At 46.9% G+C, this 15,248-nt stretch overlaps 1 protein-coding gene across 2 annotated transcripts in view; it reads right to left on the reverse strand.

Annotated features, from left to right (window-relative positions):
• Positions 1–15,248, reverse strand: part of Lama3 (laminin subunit alpha 3) — a 228,620-nt gene that overhangs the window by 9,291 nt on the left and 204,081 nt on the right. For both annotated transcript variants that reach the window (XM_032885613.1, XM_032885614.1), the window contains 5 exons: positions 15,087–15,218; positions 13,232–13,385; positions 7,511–7,677; positions 3,441–3,624; positions 928–1,068 (listed from right to left, as the gene is read on the reverse strand). In XM_032885613.1, coding sequence (XP_032741504.1) covers positions 928–1,068; positions 3,441–3,624; positions 7,511–7,677; positions 13,232–13,385; positions 15,087–15,218 — 778 coding nt within the window. The remainder of the gene's footprint in view (positions 1–927; positions 1,069–3,440; positions 3,625–7,510; positions 7,678–13,231; positions 13,386–15,086; positions 15,219–15,248) is intronic.

A 15,248-nucleotide genomic window follows, 5' to 3' on the forward strand; every position in this document is an offset into this window, starting at 1 on the left:
TAAATACCCATCTGCCTTTGTGTTTCCCATCTGTGGCTGGAGATCCAGCCCAGGCCCTCACCCACCAATCGTCCTCTCTCTGCACACATATCTTCTGCAGCTTCAAGACTCTTTGGAACCCTCTGACTAGAAAGGGAACACGTTGGCTGTGCCAATGAGAATATGCCTTATGCCATCTTGATTTCTTCACAGACACAGCTCAGGCTCTCCGGCTAGACTGAGGATGCTGCTTCATTTCCATGGACTGAGTTGTGTGGTAACTTACTATTTATGATAAAGGACACTGGGCTTCCATTTATAAAAGAGAAAAAAAAAAACCTTTAAAGTAAACCTCGAGTCAACAGCAAGCTGATAGGCAGCAAAATAGGAAGTGCATGCTTCTGCTACTGTTTTGCAAATGTGGCAGAGAATGCCACAGCTTGGGACACATCATCTTAACGCAAAACCTCGGCCACAGGCTGCAGACATGACTCAGTGCCTAGGAGCACTGGTTACTCTTTCAGAGGACTCGATTTAACCCCCAGCATCCACATGGCAGTTCATAGCCATCTATTAGTCCCTGGGGAATCTGATGCCCTCTTCTGGCCTCCACAGGGACCAGGCACACATGTGATGCACATACATACATGCAAACGAAATACCCACACACATAAAATATTAAAACAACCAACACACACCTTGGTCCCCTTCTCTGGAAGAGAAGCTAAGAGAATCATGTTTCTAAGGCCATAGAGAAGCCCACCGTCACTTCTTCAATGCCTGTGTCTCAGCCTGGACCTTATACATAGGCTTGGAAATGTAGTGGGTACTTCCTCTTATGAACATTGGACATATCAAACAATCACTTAATGGATTTAGAGTCTTAAATGGTTCAGGCAATGATAGCAGTTGTAGCTACACTGAGAATAACTTGTTTTCTAGCTTTACCTTTGGCTTTCTTGATAGCGGCAACCCCAGGTAAACCTGTTCTCTGGGGCTGATGGTAGAATTTCCAGGCAAACTGCCTTCCTGGGCCCTTAGCCCATCCACAACCAGGCGTGCCTTTCCTCCATTAAGTCCGAACACCACCTTTAGAACGAAGAGAAGAATCAATATTGTACCTCTGTCAACTGGTGCCAGATTTTACCAGTAGTCACAGGAAACTTGAAAAGATCCACCTTTTAGTGCCTTACAAGAGGAAGGTCTTCTCTTTGTCAGCGTGAGCGTTTTCTGTGAGACTGAGTCATTGAACAGCTGACATGAAAGTGGTTATGTAACCAGCTTGAAATGGAACGCTCAACAGATACAACGGATCTAGAAATGTAAACAAGGGCTGGACAACCAAGGGCACAGATTCTGACTAAAGGTCTGAACAGTCTGTGCAGAGCTGAGGGGACGGTAAGCCTAGGCATGGCTCCTGGAGCAGCAGAAACCGGACGTGTCTCCTGCAGCACGAGTAGCAAGCATTCTCCCTGTTACGAGTTTGATTCTGTGTCTGCTATCATGGTGATGGACTTTAGCTAAAGACTCCCAGGCATATGACACCAGAGAGGTCTAAATTGTCCCCAAACAGCTCAGTCACTCACTCACTAACACCTTTCCTTCCTCCATCTCCCTCCCCTCTGTCTGCCTTGCCACTAGCCCAACTAGTGGGCCAGATCGAAGGAAGCCACACTGGCTTCCTCCTTTTCCTTCACAGGCTACCCCTCCTGCTCTGTCCCTCTTGCTCTTCCTTCAGGATGCTCCCCAACCCCACTGCCCCCTCTCACCATGGCCTTCTAGGTAAGGGCAACAGTGTCTGTCTGGCCCCAGTCTAATTTCTTCAGCCAAAGAGACTTTGTAAAGGTTACTACTATTTCTGTGCTGGGCTTTACCAGTGTAAGACACCTCAAAAGCTTCTCAGACACTTGAATAGAATCCAAAGTCCCAGCTGGGCAGAGTGGCACATGCCTGTTAATCCAAGCTACTGGAGCTGATGCAGGAGGATCAAAAGTTCTAGGTCTGTCTGGGTTACATAGTGAGCTCCAGGGGAGCCTGGGCTACACAGTGAGATCCTACCTCACAGATTTAAAAAGAGGCCAAGCCTAAAGGCATAGCTTGGTGATCTTTTATAGCAATCTGGAGGCTGTGGTAGGAGTGCAACAGAGTCAAGGTCAGCATAAGCAACTGAGACCCCATACTTCAACAGTAGAGTGCTTGCTATCTTCAAGACAGATTACATTTTTAGCCATCTTAAATATGTATATTTATATTTGCATGCATTCATGCATACTTACATACATTCAGCTAGCAATATCCCAAATCCTTAGTTTGGCCTGTGGAGCTTAACCACCCCTGCCCCAATCTTCTCCCTCATAACTTTGTGATCTGCTCAGTGAGCTAACTCCAGCTCCAGTCCCATGACTTCACATGGTGGTTGCTCCCCCTCCCCCAGGACCCTTTTCCTCACAACTGTCTCTCCAGTGGTACTCTACTCTGACTTCCATGTAGTCTAACTTCGATCTAACGCTTTCCCGAAAGACTAGTATCCAACATTAGACTCAGCATGGTTGTTTGCTTATGTGCTCCAAGACAGCAGCCCATTCAATATTTGTTGACCATTAATGAATGAAACTTACCAGGTCACCTATGTTTTCTAATTAACAGTTCCATCATTAGAAAAACATGGCTTCCTTCAACTTTATGGTATGTACTTCTAACTGAGGTGGCTTCGGGCAAGAGCTGGGATGCTGGGGTGCAGTGAGAGGCGGCTTTCTGCTTGTGCTATGAGAAAGAATACCAAGGAGAGAGGAGGAAGGGAGGAAGAAAAGGAGGAAGAAGAAGAGGAAGAAGAGCTTGCAGGTCTAAAAATTGGTTCTGCAGAGAGTAGTGGTCCTGTGTGTAGGGATGAGAAATGGGCTGGGGAACCATGCAGCCTAGGGACTTGGAGAGAGGATCACAGAAGCAATGCTTTAAGTCATCCTTGACATTCAGACTGCCATCCATACATGGTGTGTGCCCGTGTGCATGTGCGTGTGTGTGTGTGTGCATGTGTGTGTGACAGTCTTTGTCCCAAGATGCTGGGCATTCAACACCTCTAACCACAGAGGCTCTTCCTATGCATATTGTGGGGCTCCTAGTAATATTCTGGACTTTTAATTTTGATCACTGAAACAGTACAGACTGGGGATCTTGCCTCTGAAATGCTTGGGATCATAGGTATTAAAGTCTATTCTCTGATTTTGGAATGTTCATATATACACAATGAGATATCTCCAGATAGGACTCAAGCCTAAACACAAACTTCATTCATGTTTAGTGTACATACAGACAGACATTCTACATAATAGATTTAGCATTTTGACTGTAATCTGTTACAAGAGGGCGGGCTTGAGACACTAAGTCTTTGTCAGTGCCTGGATCATTCTGGATTGTGATTTATTTACATGCTCACACTATTGTTACACAGACCCAGCTCTCACCGTGTGCCACTTCCCGTCATGGTATCTCTCCTTGCTCCTGAGTCTCAGTTTCTTCCCTCCTGCCCCCAAAGCAAAGACAACACGGCCTTCTGCGACATAAAGAGCCAGGAAGGAGTCCTTGGTGCCTGTGTAAAACACCAGCCCTTTGGGGGAAGTTGTCTGTATATCCAAAGAAAACTGTGACCTGTGGAGAAAGAAGGAGACAAGAAACGAGACCTGGGCATGCTGGCCTGTAACCGCAGTTCTCAGAAGCCTAGGGGCAGGGAGATTATGAGTCTGATGCCAACAAGGACTACCTAGAGGATACAGCAGTCATGTCTTTAAAATAAAAACCCAACCCAAACAAAATAAAAAGGAAAGAAATGGCCAATGAAGGGAAATATATACTTTCAGTTTCCTGTATCTCAGAACAAGAGTGAGGGTGAGCCTACTTCCCAGAGACATGGGACTTCCGGAAGCCAGAGCATATTAGATGTTATTAGTGTCGTGTACAGTGTCTTTACTATGTTAAGAATCGCTCAGATTGTCTATGGCAAGTTTAGCTAGTGGTATAGGTCCTAGCATATGGCAAGAAGGAACATGCTCGGACTTTAAAAATGAACATTAAAATTATGCAAATTCACCCAAATTACCATGTCCCCCACTTCTGAGTGTCCGGTTCACTAGGGTTGAGTTCATTCATAACATTGCACAAACCGTCTGTAAAGCTCCTCATGTGAGACACAGACTCTACCTCTCCCAGCAGCAATCCAGCCTTCCTTTGCTTAGTGTCTGGACAGCCCTTCTACTTCTGTCTCAGCACCCCTGACTCTCAAACATGCTTTCTGTCTGCAGAGCTTCACAGGGAGGGAAGCTGGAGGAGGACCAGGGAGCAGCTTGGATAATGAGAATGTGACTTGGGCGTCAGATGAGCATTTTCTCTCTATGGGACACAGTTAACACAAAGGCACAGGAGCACAGATCCACCTTCTCCTGCTCTCCCCATTGCTCTGACTCCCAGACCTCAGCTATCCTGGAAAAGGAATTACAAAATATCATGTAGCCAAAAATTGAGAGCTAGCATTAATTTGTATGATGGTTTCATATCATTTTCAGATTGAGCTAAGCAAGCTTTGCTGTATATGAAGAGTCCCATGCATCCATCCACCAAACCATCCATCCAAACTGTGTAATCATTCAACAACAGTTACTGAGTGTTCAGTGTGCAGAGGGCGCAGTGCCCGGCCCTGGGAATACAGCCATGGAAGTTTGCCTCTTGAATTTGTTTCTATGGTGCAGGGCCACCAACAAGTCCAGTGAGGCACAGCTTGAAAAGGCAGTAGAGATGTTGATACCCATTCCCTGGGTTCATGTCCAAGTACCCACTGGAGGACAGGACCAGGTTTATCTTGCTAGTAACTACATGAGCAGAGCCTATTCACAGCACACGCCCAACAAACAGTGACTAAATTGAATTAATGAGGAAACGAATAATCTAGAAATCTGGACGCGAACAGGAACGTTACACTGTTAACTCCAACACTGCCAGGCTAAGATGCATGAAAGAGAACCCACATCTGCTAAATGGGGTCATCCAGATGGCCCACGGCTCCATGTTTCTCCTGACCTGTCTGTCGCCAGTGCCAACTTAAAGGAACATTGGGGTCACTCCAGGGCACACAGCACTTTGCATACGTGGGCTCTGGGATTGGACTTGACATTTGCTTTCCACACTGTTTCTTAAGGTAATCTTTTTGCAGAAAAGACTAACTAACATTTCAAAGAGGAGCAGTAGATTCACAGCTGTGACTCCTCGTTGCTGGATGAGAGAGGAGAGGCTCAGGAGTTCATTGATATGATACACTCATTGGTGGACAAATGTGACGGCCCCAGCTTTGGGGGGCTGTGTAATCATAGCAAGAACACAAATCAGAGTGAGGCTAGTAGCACATGTAGGAGCTGACAACTCCCCAAACGCACGGTTGTTCAAACGGTCGGGACTGGGATAGGCTACAGTCGCAAACATGAATGTGGCTACCCGGTTAATCTTGACTGGAAACGTGAAGCTTTAGAATCACACACACCCTGTAGCACGACAGCGACAGCATCTTCCAGAGGGGTTTAGTTGAGGAGGGAAGTTCCATCCCGAATGTAGGAAGCACCACCCCTGGGCTGGGATCCCTGACTAAATGAAAAGAAGAGAGCAAGCGACACACCAGCCACCCATCTCGGCTTCCTGGCTCTGGGTGTGATGCAACCTCATCTTCTTGTTGCCTTCTCTGCACAGTGGACCGGACCCTCAAAGCTGGAGTCAAATGGACTCTCCTTTCTTAGGTTGCTTTTGTCACAAAGATGAGAAAAGTCACTGATGCTGAAGCGATTACCTTTCTGCCCTCCCACCCCACCCCACCCCACACTTTACCTTTGAAATGTTCCCTGGATGAGAAAGCATCAGGGTTGACTCAGGCAGATAAGTCACCATGCTGAATGTAGGAAGGGAGAAAATGCTGGGGCACGGGGAGCTGGGAGAGAAGAACCTGGGGAAGGCTGGGGACAGGGCAGTCAGGGCAGCATCTACAGATGCCCTTTCTTTCAGACGAGCAGTTGCTGTCATTAAGGCCAGCATGGCCAAGGGAGCAGGACTAGACAATGGGCCTCCCTTCCCAGAAGTGATGATGTCATCAGAAGAACCGATGGAAGGCCATCCCCTCCTGCTCTGGTCTTCTATAAGCCCAACTTCAGCAAATGAGAGGCTCTTAGACGCTCCATGGGGGTAAGGGGTGTCACTGGAGACATAAAAACCTCTTGCTCAAAATTTTTCTTCAGGTTCTTCTGACCATCAAACCTGAGTCATCCTGTGCTTCATTGAGTGGACTCCAAGGGCCAACCTCATTTAAACTATTAACTGTCTTCACTGTCAGGAAATCAATATTACCCTCTTTTAACCAACGAGAAAGTGAAGGCTAGCAAGATACAACCAGTCTCTAAAATGCCAGGCAGACCCAGAAAGGAAGTATAAATTTAGAAAAGATACACTGAGTACAAAGGTGACCAAGATGTGCTCGTTTCAAGAAGGCCTGCTGCAGGGACACAGAGGGGTCCCCAGGTTGGGTCCCCTTGGGTCGGTTGAGAGTGGCAGGCATACTAAAACAGACTTTTATGCCCAAATCTGACTCTTCTAAGGTAGTCTCTGCTTCAGGGCCCCTGCAGGATAAGATGGCTTCCTCAGGGCTATGCTGCATCCTGAGACCGGCTCCACTCTGTACAAATGGCCCAACCCAGTCTCAGGCTCTCTCAGCCTATGCCTGCTCCTCCCCCCACCACCTTTCGCAAGCTCTCCCACATTAAACTTCTCGCCTAACCAAACCATCCTGGCACCCATATCACAGAGAAGCTGAACTGGTATATGACAGCCAATGTATAGCTGGGCAAGGCTGAGAGACAGAGTTCAAGCTGGTCTTTCTGCCCTGAGAGCCCTCTGCCTCTGTTTACAAAATGAAAGTCTGAAGGAGTGGTTGGCAGCCTTCCCTTCAAGTCTCCTTCAAGACACCTGAAAAGGACAAACCTTGCTTTCCTTCTTTCTTCTGACATCATTAGCATTTCTGCTCAGCCCCTCCCCACTGACAGGGATGCAACTCGTTAGCATAAAAAAAAAATCTAACGGCATTCTCTAGGAATCTGGCACCAGGGCTACCTAAGAGAATGATTTCCTATTCAGTACAGAACTAAAGAGAAGAAAGGTGATTTATCACATAAATAATGAATAGCTTTGGGGGTGGGATAACAGCCTTATTTTTAGAACACCTTCAATTCCCAGCTAAGCTAATTGTTTAGGTCCTGAGTACCAGCGGCAGCCTAGCGAGCAGCCAAGCAGCCGCATGTCTGTCTCATCTGTAGTGGGAGGGGAGGGCACATGACAGCCCCCACACCCCTGCCTTATGCAGATGACTGTCTCCAAAAATCTGACAACACCTCCTTCATGAGCATGATGTCATGGGATTAGACCTCCTTGGGAGAGACTGGAAAGCCGGTTCTCAGACGGTGTTGGATGGAACCAGAAGATACATTTTTAAAAAGAAAAGGAGAAATACCTAGGTTTCAGCAGCTCCTGGGGAAGCTTGAATAGCAAGTGGCTGGTGGGGCTGTCTCCAAACTGCAGGGCTCTGTGAGAGGCCTTGGTGTTCAGAGGTGGTAGGCAGGACCTCCCATCTTGCCAAGCCTCTGCGCTCCTTGTGGCCTGAGGTGCATCTTGCATCAGCTGTGAGAGAGAGAGGACAGGCAGTGAGGAGCCCGTCCAAAGGACATGGTGCTTGCCTGGCCCAGTGTCAGTTCTCACTGGAGTCTAAGATATGAAATCAGCAGGAAATGGAAGGCTTAGCAAATAGCCCCAGTGGGAAGAGACAGTCCCTCCACCCCCAAGAGTCCTTCCAGTGCGCCTTACTGTGTGGAGACACAGAGAAGGTGAGAACTTATTCTCAGCTTCTTTACTCTCCTGCAGAGCCACCCAACCCAGTGTCCATGTGGCTGTGAGTTGGGGGGCCTTTTCCTTCAGGAAGTTATGAATGAGGTTAGAAGACATGGCTTTGGAGAGTCCTCATATCCATTTTCTCTTACCTCCTTTTTCAGGGGATACATGTAACTCAAGCCTTATACAAGTGCAGCCTCTTTAGGGAAACGGCTGCATTTGCAGCCTATAGGGACCCAGTACTCCATCCCATCACCGACCATCAGAAGAACCATAATGTTCTCAGCAGACAGCCAGCATGGAGCATCTATAGCCAGAGTAGGACATGGAGGCCAAAACCTGCCACCTCCCCTTCCAGAGCAAGTGAAAGACTAAGCTGAGCAAAGGGACAGGGTCACTGGACCTGTCTCCACTGCTATCAGCATCGATGATGTCATAGAAAATTGTCCTGTGTTGGACAACGCTTTCAACTTTTGAGCACTAGATGGGCCCAGAGAAGTTGGAGGAAGAAGCAGAGAGTCTCCGGATTGCCCCTCTGTCTTGCAGCAGAGTCCAGGTCTGGGCCCCAGGGCTCAGAGCTCGATGAGGATCTTCTTAGCCAAAGTAAAGACTCAGGACTGGCTCAGGAATGAACTTGTAACCCTCGATCTAGAGTCATTACTCTTGAGGGGGTGCTGTTTGGGAAGAGCAGTTGATAAAAGAAAGACGCTGTCCTAACAGACAGAAACCCAGGCAGAAAACATCCTTCCCCTGATGGACACCATTCATCAAGCAAGTGTTTCTCAGAACCAACCAAGCGAGACAGAGCAGAGAGAAGCAGGGTAGGGGGACGAGGATGGGGCGTCAAGCTTCATGTCCCACCTACTGCTGGGCTATCCTCTGGGTGGGATCTAAGCTTCCTATCTTTTGCTGTGATAAAATACCCTGACAAAAGCAACTGAGGAGAGAAAGGGGCCTTCAAGGCAGGCACTTGAAGCAGCTGATCATGTCCTACCCACAGCCAGGAGAAGCCTACGAGCAAGCTCACTGCTCACCTAGCACACCCCACTCTGATGCAGTCCAGGATCCCGAGCCGGGGGATGGTGCCCCTCGAGTTTAGGTTGGTTCTTCCCTCACCAGTTAAGGCAAGCAAGACAATTGCCACAGGTGTGCCCACAGGTGAACCTGATAGCAGACCTCCAATGAGGCTTTCCTCAGGTAATTCTGAGTTGTCAGGTGACAAAATATCACAGGTACTTTCTGGAACCAATCATAAATAGCGTCCCTAAAACTTCCTTCATTATCAGGAGTTTTTCTCCAACCCCATCCCAGACAGATATGGTCCCCAGAAAGTACACTTGATATACCAAAGCCAGGCCTGAAAGTCCTGTTTCTCAAGGGGACAGGAGGACAGCAAGTTCAGAGCCAGCCTAAGCAATTTAGTAAGACATAGTCTCCAAAGGAAAGATTAGGGAAGTATTCCAGAAGTAGGAACTTGTCTAGCAGTACAGATGCGAGTGTGTGCATATGTGTGCATGCACACACACACACACACACACACACACACACACACACACACACACACACACACACACACCTGGGGGCACTAGATTCTGGGGGAATAGGGACCAGACTACTAAATAGAAGCAACCCAAGCTTGCACGTTGTTTAATAGAGATGTTTGGTCATGCCCATCAGAGAGGTTGATTCCTTATGTCTATAATTTTCCTGTGACATGCTATCATGCAGGCTGCTGCTAGCTTAATACGCTTTAACCCCCTGAGCAGCTTAAAGCGCTCTTTCAACAGCGTGATATTGACTACTGAAAATGCTCAAGTCGTGCTATGTCACAGCCTGACCTGGCGTCAGCGTGAGATTCACACTCCTCTTTAGTCTACCATAGTTCCCAGGGCTTATCAGGTTTTCAAGCCAGCAGAGACTTGGAGAACACATTTATTGGGGGTGACACTATGCTTAATGAGAATTCTGGGCATATAACTTGCTGACCAGGGATTCTTAGAAAAGCTTCTTTTAAAGAAACAACACCACCCCCTACCGCACCCACTAATCTGAAATTTAACATCTGGGCCTGCCCAGTTTCCACTTTCTTCGGCTGGCAGAGTAGTGCTAAAGTGGCAGAAGCCCTGGGAAGAGCAGAGGATACTCATGCAAAGTCCATTGTGTCTCCCAGCCCTGGGCTCCTGCAGAACCAGCAACCACTCATCCTGACACAGCTCTGCTCTGTTAGCCCTGCAGCACAACGTGGCCTTCCATTTGGGTTCTTTGTACTCTGTATACAGTAAGAAGGAACACATGTGCACGTGCTTGCTTTGTATCTGGCCCCGTCTAGGTGTGTTGTGTGTGCTACCTCACCTAACCCTCACGGTGGCATCAGAAGAGTTTACCAGTATTCGTTTTCATTTACACGGAGTAAAAAGGTCCATCGCATGGGACAATGATCATACCTAGACGGTGCATAAAGCCAGCACAAACCCAGACAGTCTGACCCAGGGGTCCAGCAGACCTCATAGGCTTTGTTATATTCTGTCCACTGACAGACTATTCAAGGAAGAAATAAAATATCTCATCTGGAGCTTGCACAGAAGAGGGAAGAGTTAGGTAATACATTCACTAATGTCCCTCAGAACAATGCCCCTCATGATACCCTACCTGCCTAGGTCCCCTAGGAAATACCAACAGTTCCACCAATTGTCTCTACCTGGAAGACCTACCTTCAAAATGCCACGAACTCCTCTATTTCTTCTTTCTCCAAATACCTGCCCTCCTGTCTCCATAAAACTCTCTGCAGCATTGCCATGTAGTCTGCAATCTAGACAGGACACCCTAGGAGTCCCCTGCCCCTCCCTTCTCCCCCAAATCAAATCATTGTCTGAATTAAATGTTTTCTATCTTCTGAACACTAGTAGAGTCCATTTCCTCCTCACCAGGTCCTCTGCTGTCAGACTGACTTAGCTTAAAACAAACAGAATGCATGACTTCATTTCTGAAGGACAATTCTAGCGGCAGCCTTTGCTTCACAGTAAGATAACAACCTGAGCACTCATGGAGTGTACTCCTTCTAAACAGTGCAGACTATCTCTTATTCAGTACTATCCGTTAATAATCACTGTGCAGCTGGCAGTACAGCTGGGTGAGCAGCACACGGTCAATGTCAACTGCACTGGAGTGGGCATGCTCAAAGCTGAGTGCTACTGGAGACGGAGTCAGGGTCCCACACTGAGGCAAGCACTCAATGCAGAACTCTTCCTGCAGCCCAGCAGCTTGCTCTAAGAGAATGCACCTCCACCATCTACCTTCTGCTTGTAGAATATGGCTCACCAGTCCCAGCCTGAGACTCCTTTTCTGTAAATGTGAGCAGTGATGTAAGAAAATCCACACGAGGGCTTAGTACAATGCCTGGGGGTCAAGGCTGCTCATTTATCTTACTGTGACCTCGGTCAGATACAGGAAGGTCACCCTGTTGACCAAGCTCAGAGCAAGTGATTCCTTAATTCCTAAGCTTGCGTTTAACTCATGACAGTGGTCACACTCCTCCATGCTAGCAACATCACTTCTTTTTGGTCTTGGGGGCACATGAGAATCTCCTGAAGGTTCCTGCAAACTCTTCAGATACCTCTGAGCTAACTGAGCACTGTGACTTCAAAACTCCTTGTGGGTTTAAAATATGCAGTCCAGGTAAGCCATCCTGGGCTTGAGTGAATGTGGATACCTTGAAATAGAGGTTTCCCTGGGGACAAAGGTGGCATTTATGGAGCTATACGAAGGGCATAGCCCATGCAGTCTAGAAAAAAAATCACCAGACCTGCTACCAATACATACAAGTATCTAAAAGCTGTTGTCTACAGAACCTAAGCTGGGGTCTGTTAGCGGATAGGCAGGTAGTTTTAGGGCCAATCATCTTGACTTGGGTAGGGGTTGGGGAGTAAGATGTTGTAGCTTTAAATACTTGTAAGAGTCCTTTTGGAGCTTCTATTTGTTTCAGATAAGGCTTTTGTGATGCTTATTTTTCAAATGTCAATTTGACAGAACCCCAAATCACATGGAAAAAGTCTTAATGAGAGATTAATGTCTAAAATGTGTCCATCTGTAGACATGACTGTGGGAATTTTTCTTAAGTTAATTTACATAGGAAGATCCAAACTACTGTGGGTGGCAACATTCCCTAGGCAAAGAGTCCTGACATATATGAGTGGAGAAATCTAGCTGATCACAAGCAAGCAATCAAGTAAGCATACATTGATTTCTCTCTGTTCTTAACTACAGAGGCATCATGACTAGCTGTTCAAGTTCCCACCTCAACTTCCAAACAACGGCGAGACTATAACCTGGAATCGTAGGCTGAAATATATTCCCTTCTCCCGTAAGAGGCTTTTTACCAGGGTATTTTAACACAGCCGCAGAAATGAAACTAGGTCATCCCTGTAAAGCAAACTGCAAGGAGCTGGTTTAATACAGCGAGTTATATTACCTCTCTTCTACGTGACCCAGAGTCAGCATTTCTCAGGATGACCTCATTATAAAGCAAGTCCTCTCTACAGAGGGTATTTCCGGTCTACTATTTTTGGACAAAGGATATAGGAAGGAGCAGCATGGTGTTCAACTGCACATGCTCAGGATGGTACTACTGTGATGGACATCTGCTTCCCCAGTCAAAGACCCATTATTTCTTAGTTTTTGGAGCCTCAATGTTATTATCAGACACAAGTAACACACCTTCCTTCCCCCATTGTCTCCTAACTAGGGGCTTATTGGTATTGCACTCCCAGGATGAACTCACTTGTGTCCAGTTAGAGTTCCATTTCTTTGGAAACTGCAAAAATTGCCAAATTTTTATCAAGATACAAAATAAATGTTGAAGAGAAAATCACTTTGTGATATTTTAGTGTGTATGTATTTTAGCATGTGTGAGCATGTGTGAGCATCTGTGAGCATGTGGACATCAAGGGTCAACATCACATGCCTTCCTCTATTGCTTCCACAATGGTTTTTGAGACAGCTTTCTCACTGAGCCTGGAGCTCACCAGTTCAGCTGGCCAGTGGAGGCCAGTGGAGCCCAAGGATCTTTACCTCCTCAGTGCTGGGACTGCAGATGGTGCTACTATGCCCTGCTTTTCACATGGATGCTGGGAATCTGAGTTCGGTCCTCATGCTTGAGAATGACTGTATAACCCTATGGACTCAGCCACCTCCCAGGCACTGGCTCTATCATTTTGGTTCCCATAAACTGGTGATGACCCTGTGGTGCCACTTCATGGAGGCACGAAAGACTGAGTGATGGCCTAATTCCCTTCCCATCACTCCCTCTAGGTGGGGTCAGGAGAAGTAAAGGTAAGGCTTTGACACTTACCTGATTAACATTGAAAATCCGGCCCTTGTTAAATCCCTTGGGACTTTTAAACAACATAAGAAAAGGTGGCTTGTTTAAACTGCAGCCTCCTAGGGATGCATCCTTCTTGGTAGATTTACTGGCCAAATCCAGGACTTCTGGACTCTGTGAAAACCTGGATTGAGGGTAAAATGAAAGCTATGACCAAACTCTTGCCTGGTGGGAGACCAGGAACTCTCTCACTGTCATGATTCCTACAAGAACACTCTCACTGTCACGAGTCCTACAGGAACACTCTCACTCACTGTCATGAGTCCTACAGGAACACTCACTCAGTGTCAAGTCCTACAGGAACACTCTCACTCACTGTCATGAGTCCTACAGGAACACTCTCACTCAGTGTCATAAGTCCTACAGGAACACTCTCACTGTCATGAGTCCTACAGGAACACTATCACTCAGTGTCATAAGTCCTACAGGAACACTCTCACTGTCATGAGTCCTACAGGAACACTCTCACTCACTGTCATGAGTCCTACAGGAACATTCTCACTGTCATGAGTCCTACAGGAACACTCTCACTGTCATGAGTCCTACAGGAACACTCTCACTGTCATGAGTCCTACAGGAACACTATCACTCACTGTCATGAGTCCTACAGGAACACTCTCACTGTCATGAGTCCTACAGGAACACTATCACTCAGTGTCATGAGTCCTACAGGAACACTATCACTCACTGTCATGAGTCCTACAAGAACACTCTCACTGTCATGAGTCCTACAGGAACACTCTCACTGTCATGAGTCCTACAGGAACACTCTCACTGTCATGAGTCCTACAGGAACACTCTCGCTGTCATGAGTCCTACAGGAACACTATCACTCAGTGTCATGAGTCCTACAGGAACACTCTCACTGTCATGAGTCCTACAGGAACACTCTCACTCACTGTCACGAGTCCTACACAAACTTTCACTTTTTCAAGTTGCATCTGCATGATAGATCGGCTCTGGAAACTTCTGTGGACTTCAAGTGTAACAGGGCTGGAATACTAGTTTGTTTGTTTGTTTGTTTTTTTCTTAAAATGGGCATCATACAAGAACATGGAAATCAAATGTGCTGAGAAGCAAGTGGTAGATATGGTATGGCACAGAAATGATGGTCAACATCAGGGTAGCACCAGGATGGGATTATGGAAAGGTCCATGTGACTGGGATTGCTGATAAAGCTACAGTTAACCACCTCCCTGGCTTCTCCATTCCTCTTATTCCCTGCTCTAGCCATGGGCCCACATGCTCAAGAGCATGTATCAGCAATGGTTAGGAGTGAGAACTGTGATCATCTTGGCCCAGGACCCTCATGCCAGATGGGGTGGTCAGAGGGATAATGGTGTCATTTAGGGAGGCTGCAAGTTCCAGCCTAAGGTTCCCGGCCAGAGCCAGGACGTCCCACCGCTACAGGATAGGGGTCCTTATCTAACATGCTCTGAATTCGAGATAACATTTAAAGCTTATATGAGTGGAATTCTGAATACCACTCTACTGAAAGTCTGTCCAGGATTGCACAAACCCTTGAAATCCTTTCACCTTAAAAGCCTTGGGGAGCTGACCCAAACAAATGTTATGGATTAAAGTGAAACCAAACAGTGTGAATATTTTTTCATGGGCCATGATCAGACAGTTAATTTTCATTAGATCTTTTTCCAAGCCCTAAGCTGCTAGGAGCTTTGGCTTGTTGATTTTTAACGCATTTTAGAAATACTTGGAATGAAAGCCATTCATAACACTGACAAATCTGATCCAGTAACTGGGTAGGTATGATACTCTGTTGGTGGGTGGGCTCTTATCAATAACCACAGACAAAAAGATCCCCCACCTTTGGACTAAAACATTGCTGATACAACCCTCGAAATGACCGCCTCCAAGGCGGAGCGACTGCTGGGCGTTAGAGAAGCTAGGAAGCCTTTGGTTCCTTCTCAGGACCTGGTCATCGATGAGAAGGCGGAGACTGAAAATGAAGAGAAGCAAGACAAGGGTG

Source organism: Rattus rattus, chromosome 15, assembly GCF_011064425.1.
Source record: "Rattus rattus isolate New Zealand chromosome 15, Rrattus_CSIRO_v1, whole genome shotgun sequence".
NCBI classification, from domain to species: Eukaryota; Metazoa; Chordata; class Mammalia; order Rodentia; family Muridae; genus Rattus; species Rattus rattus.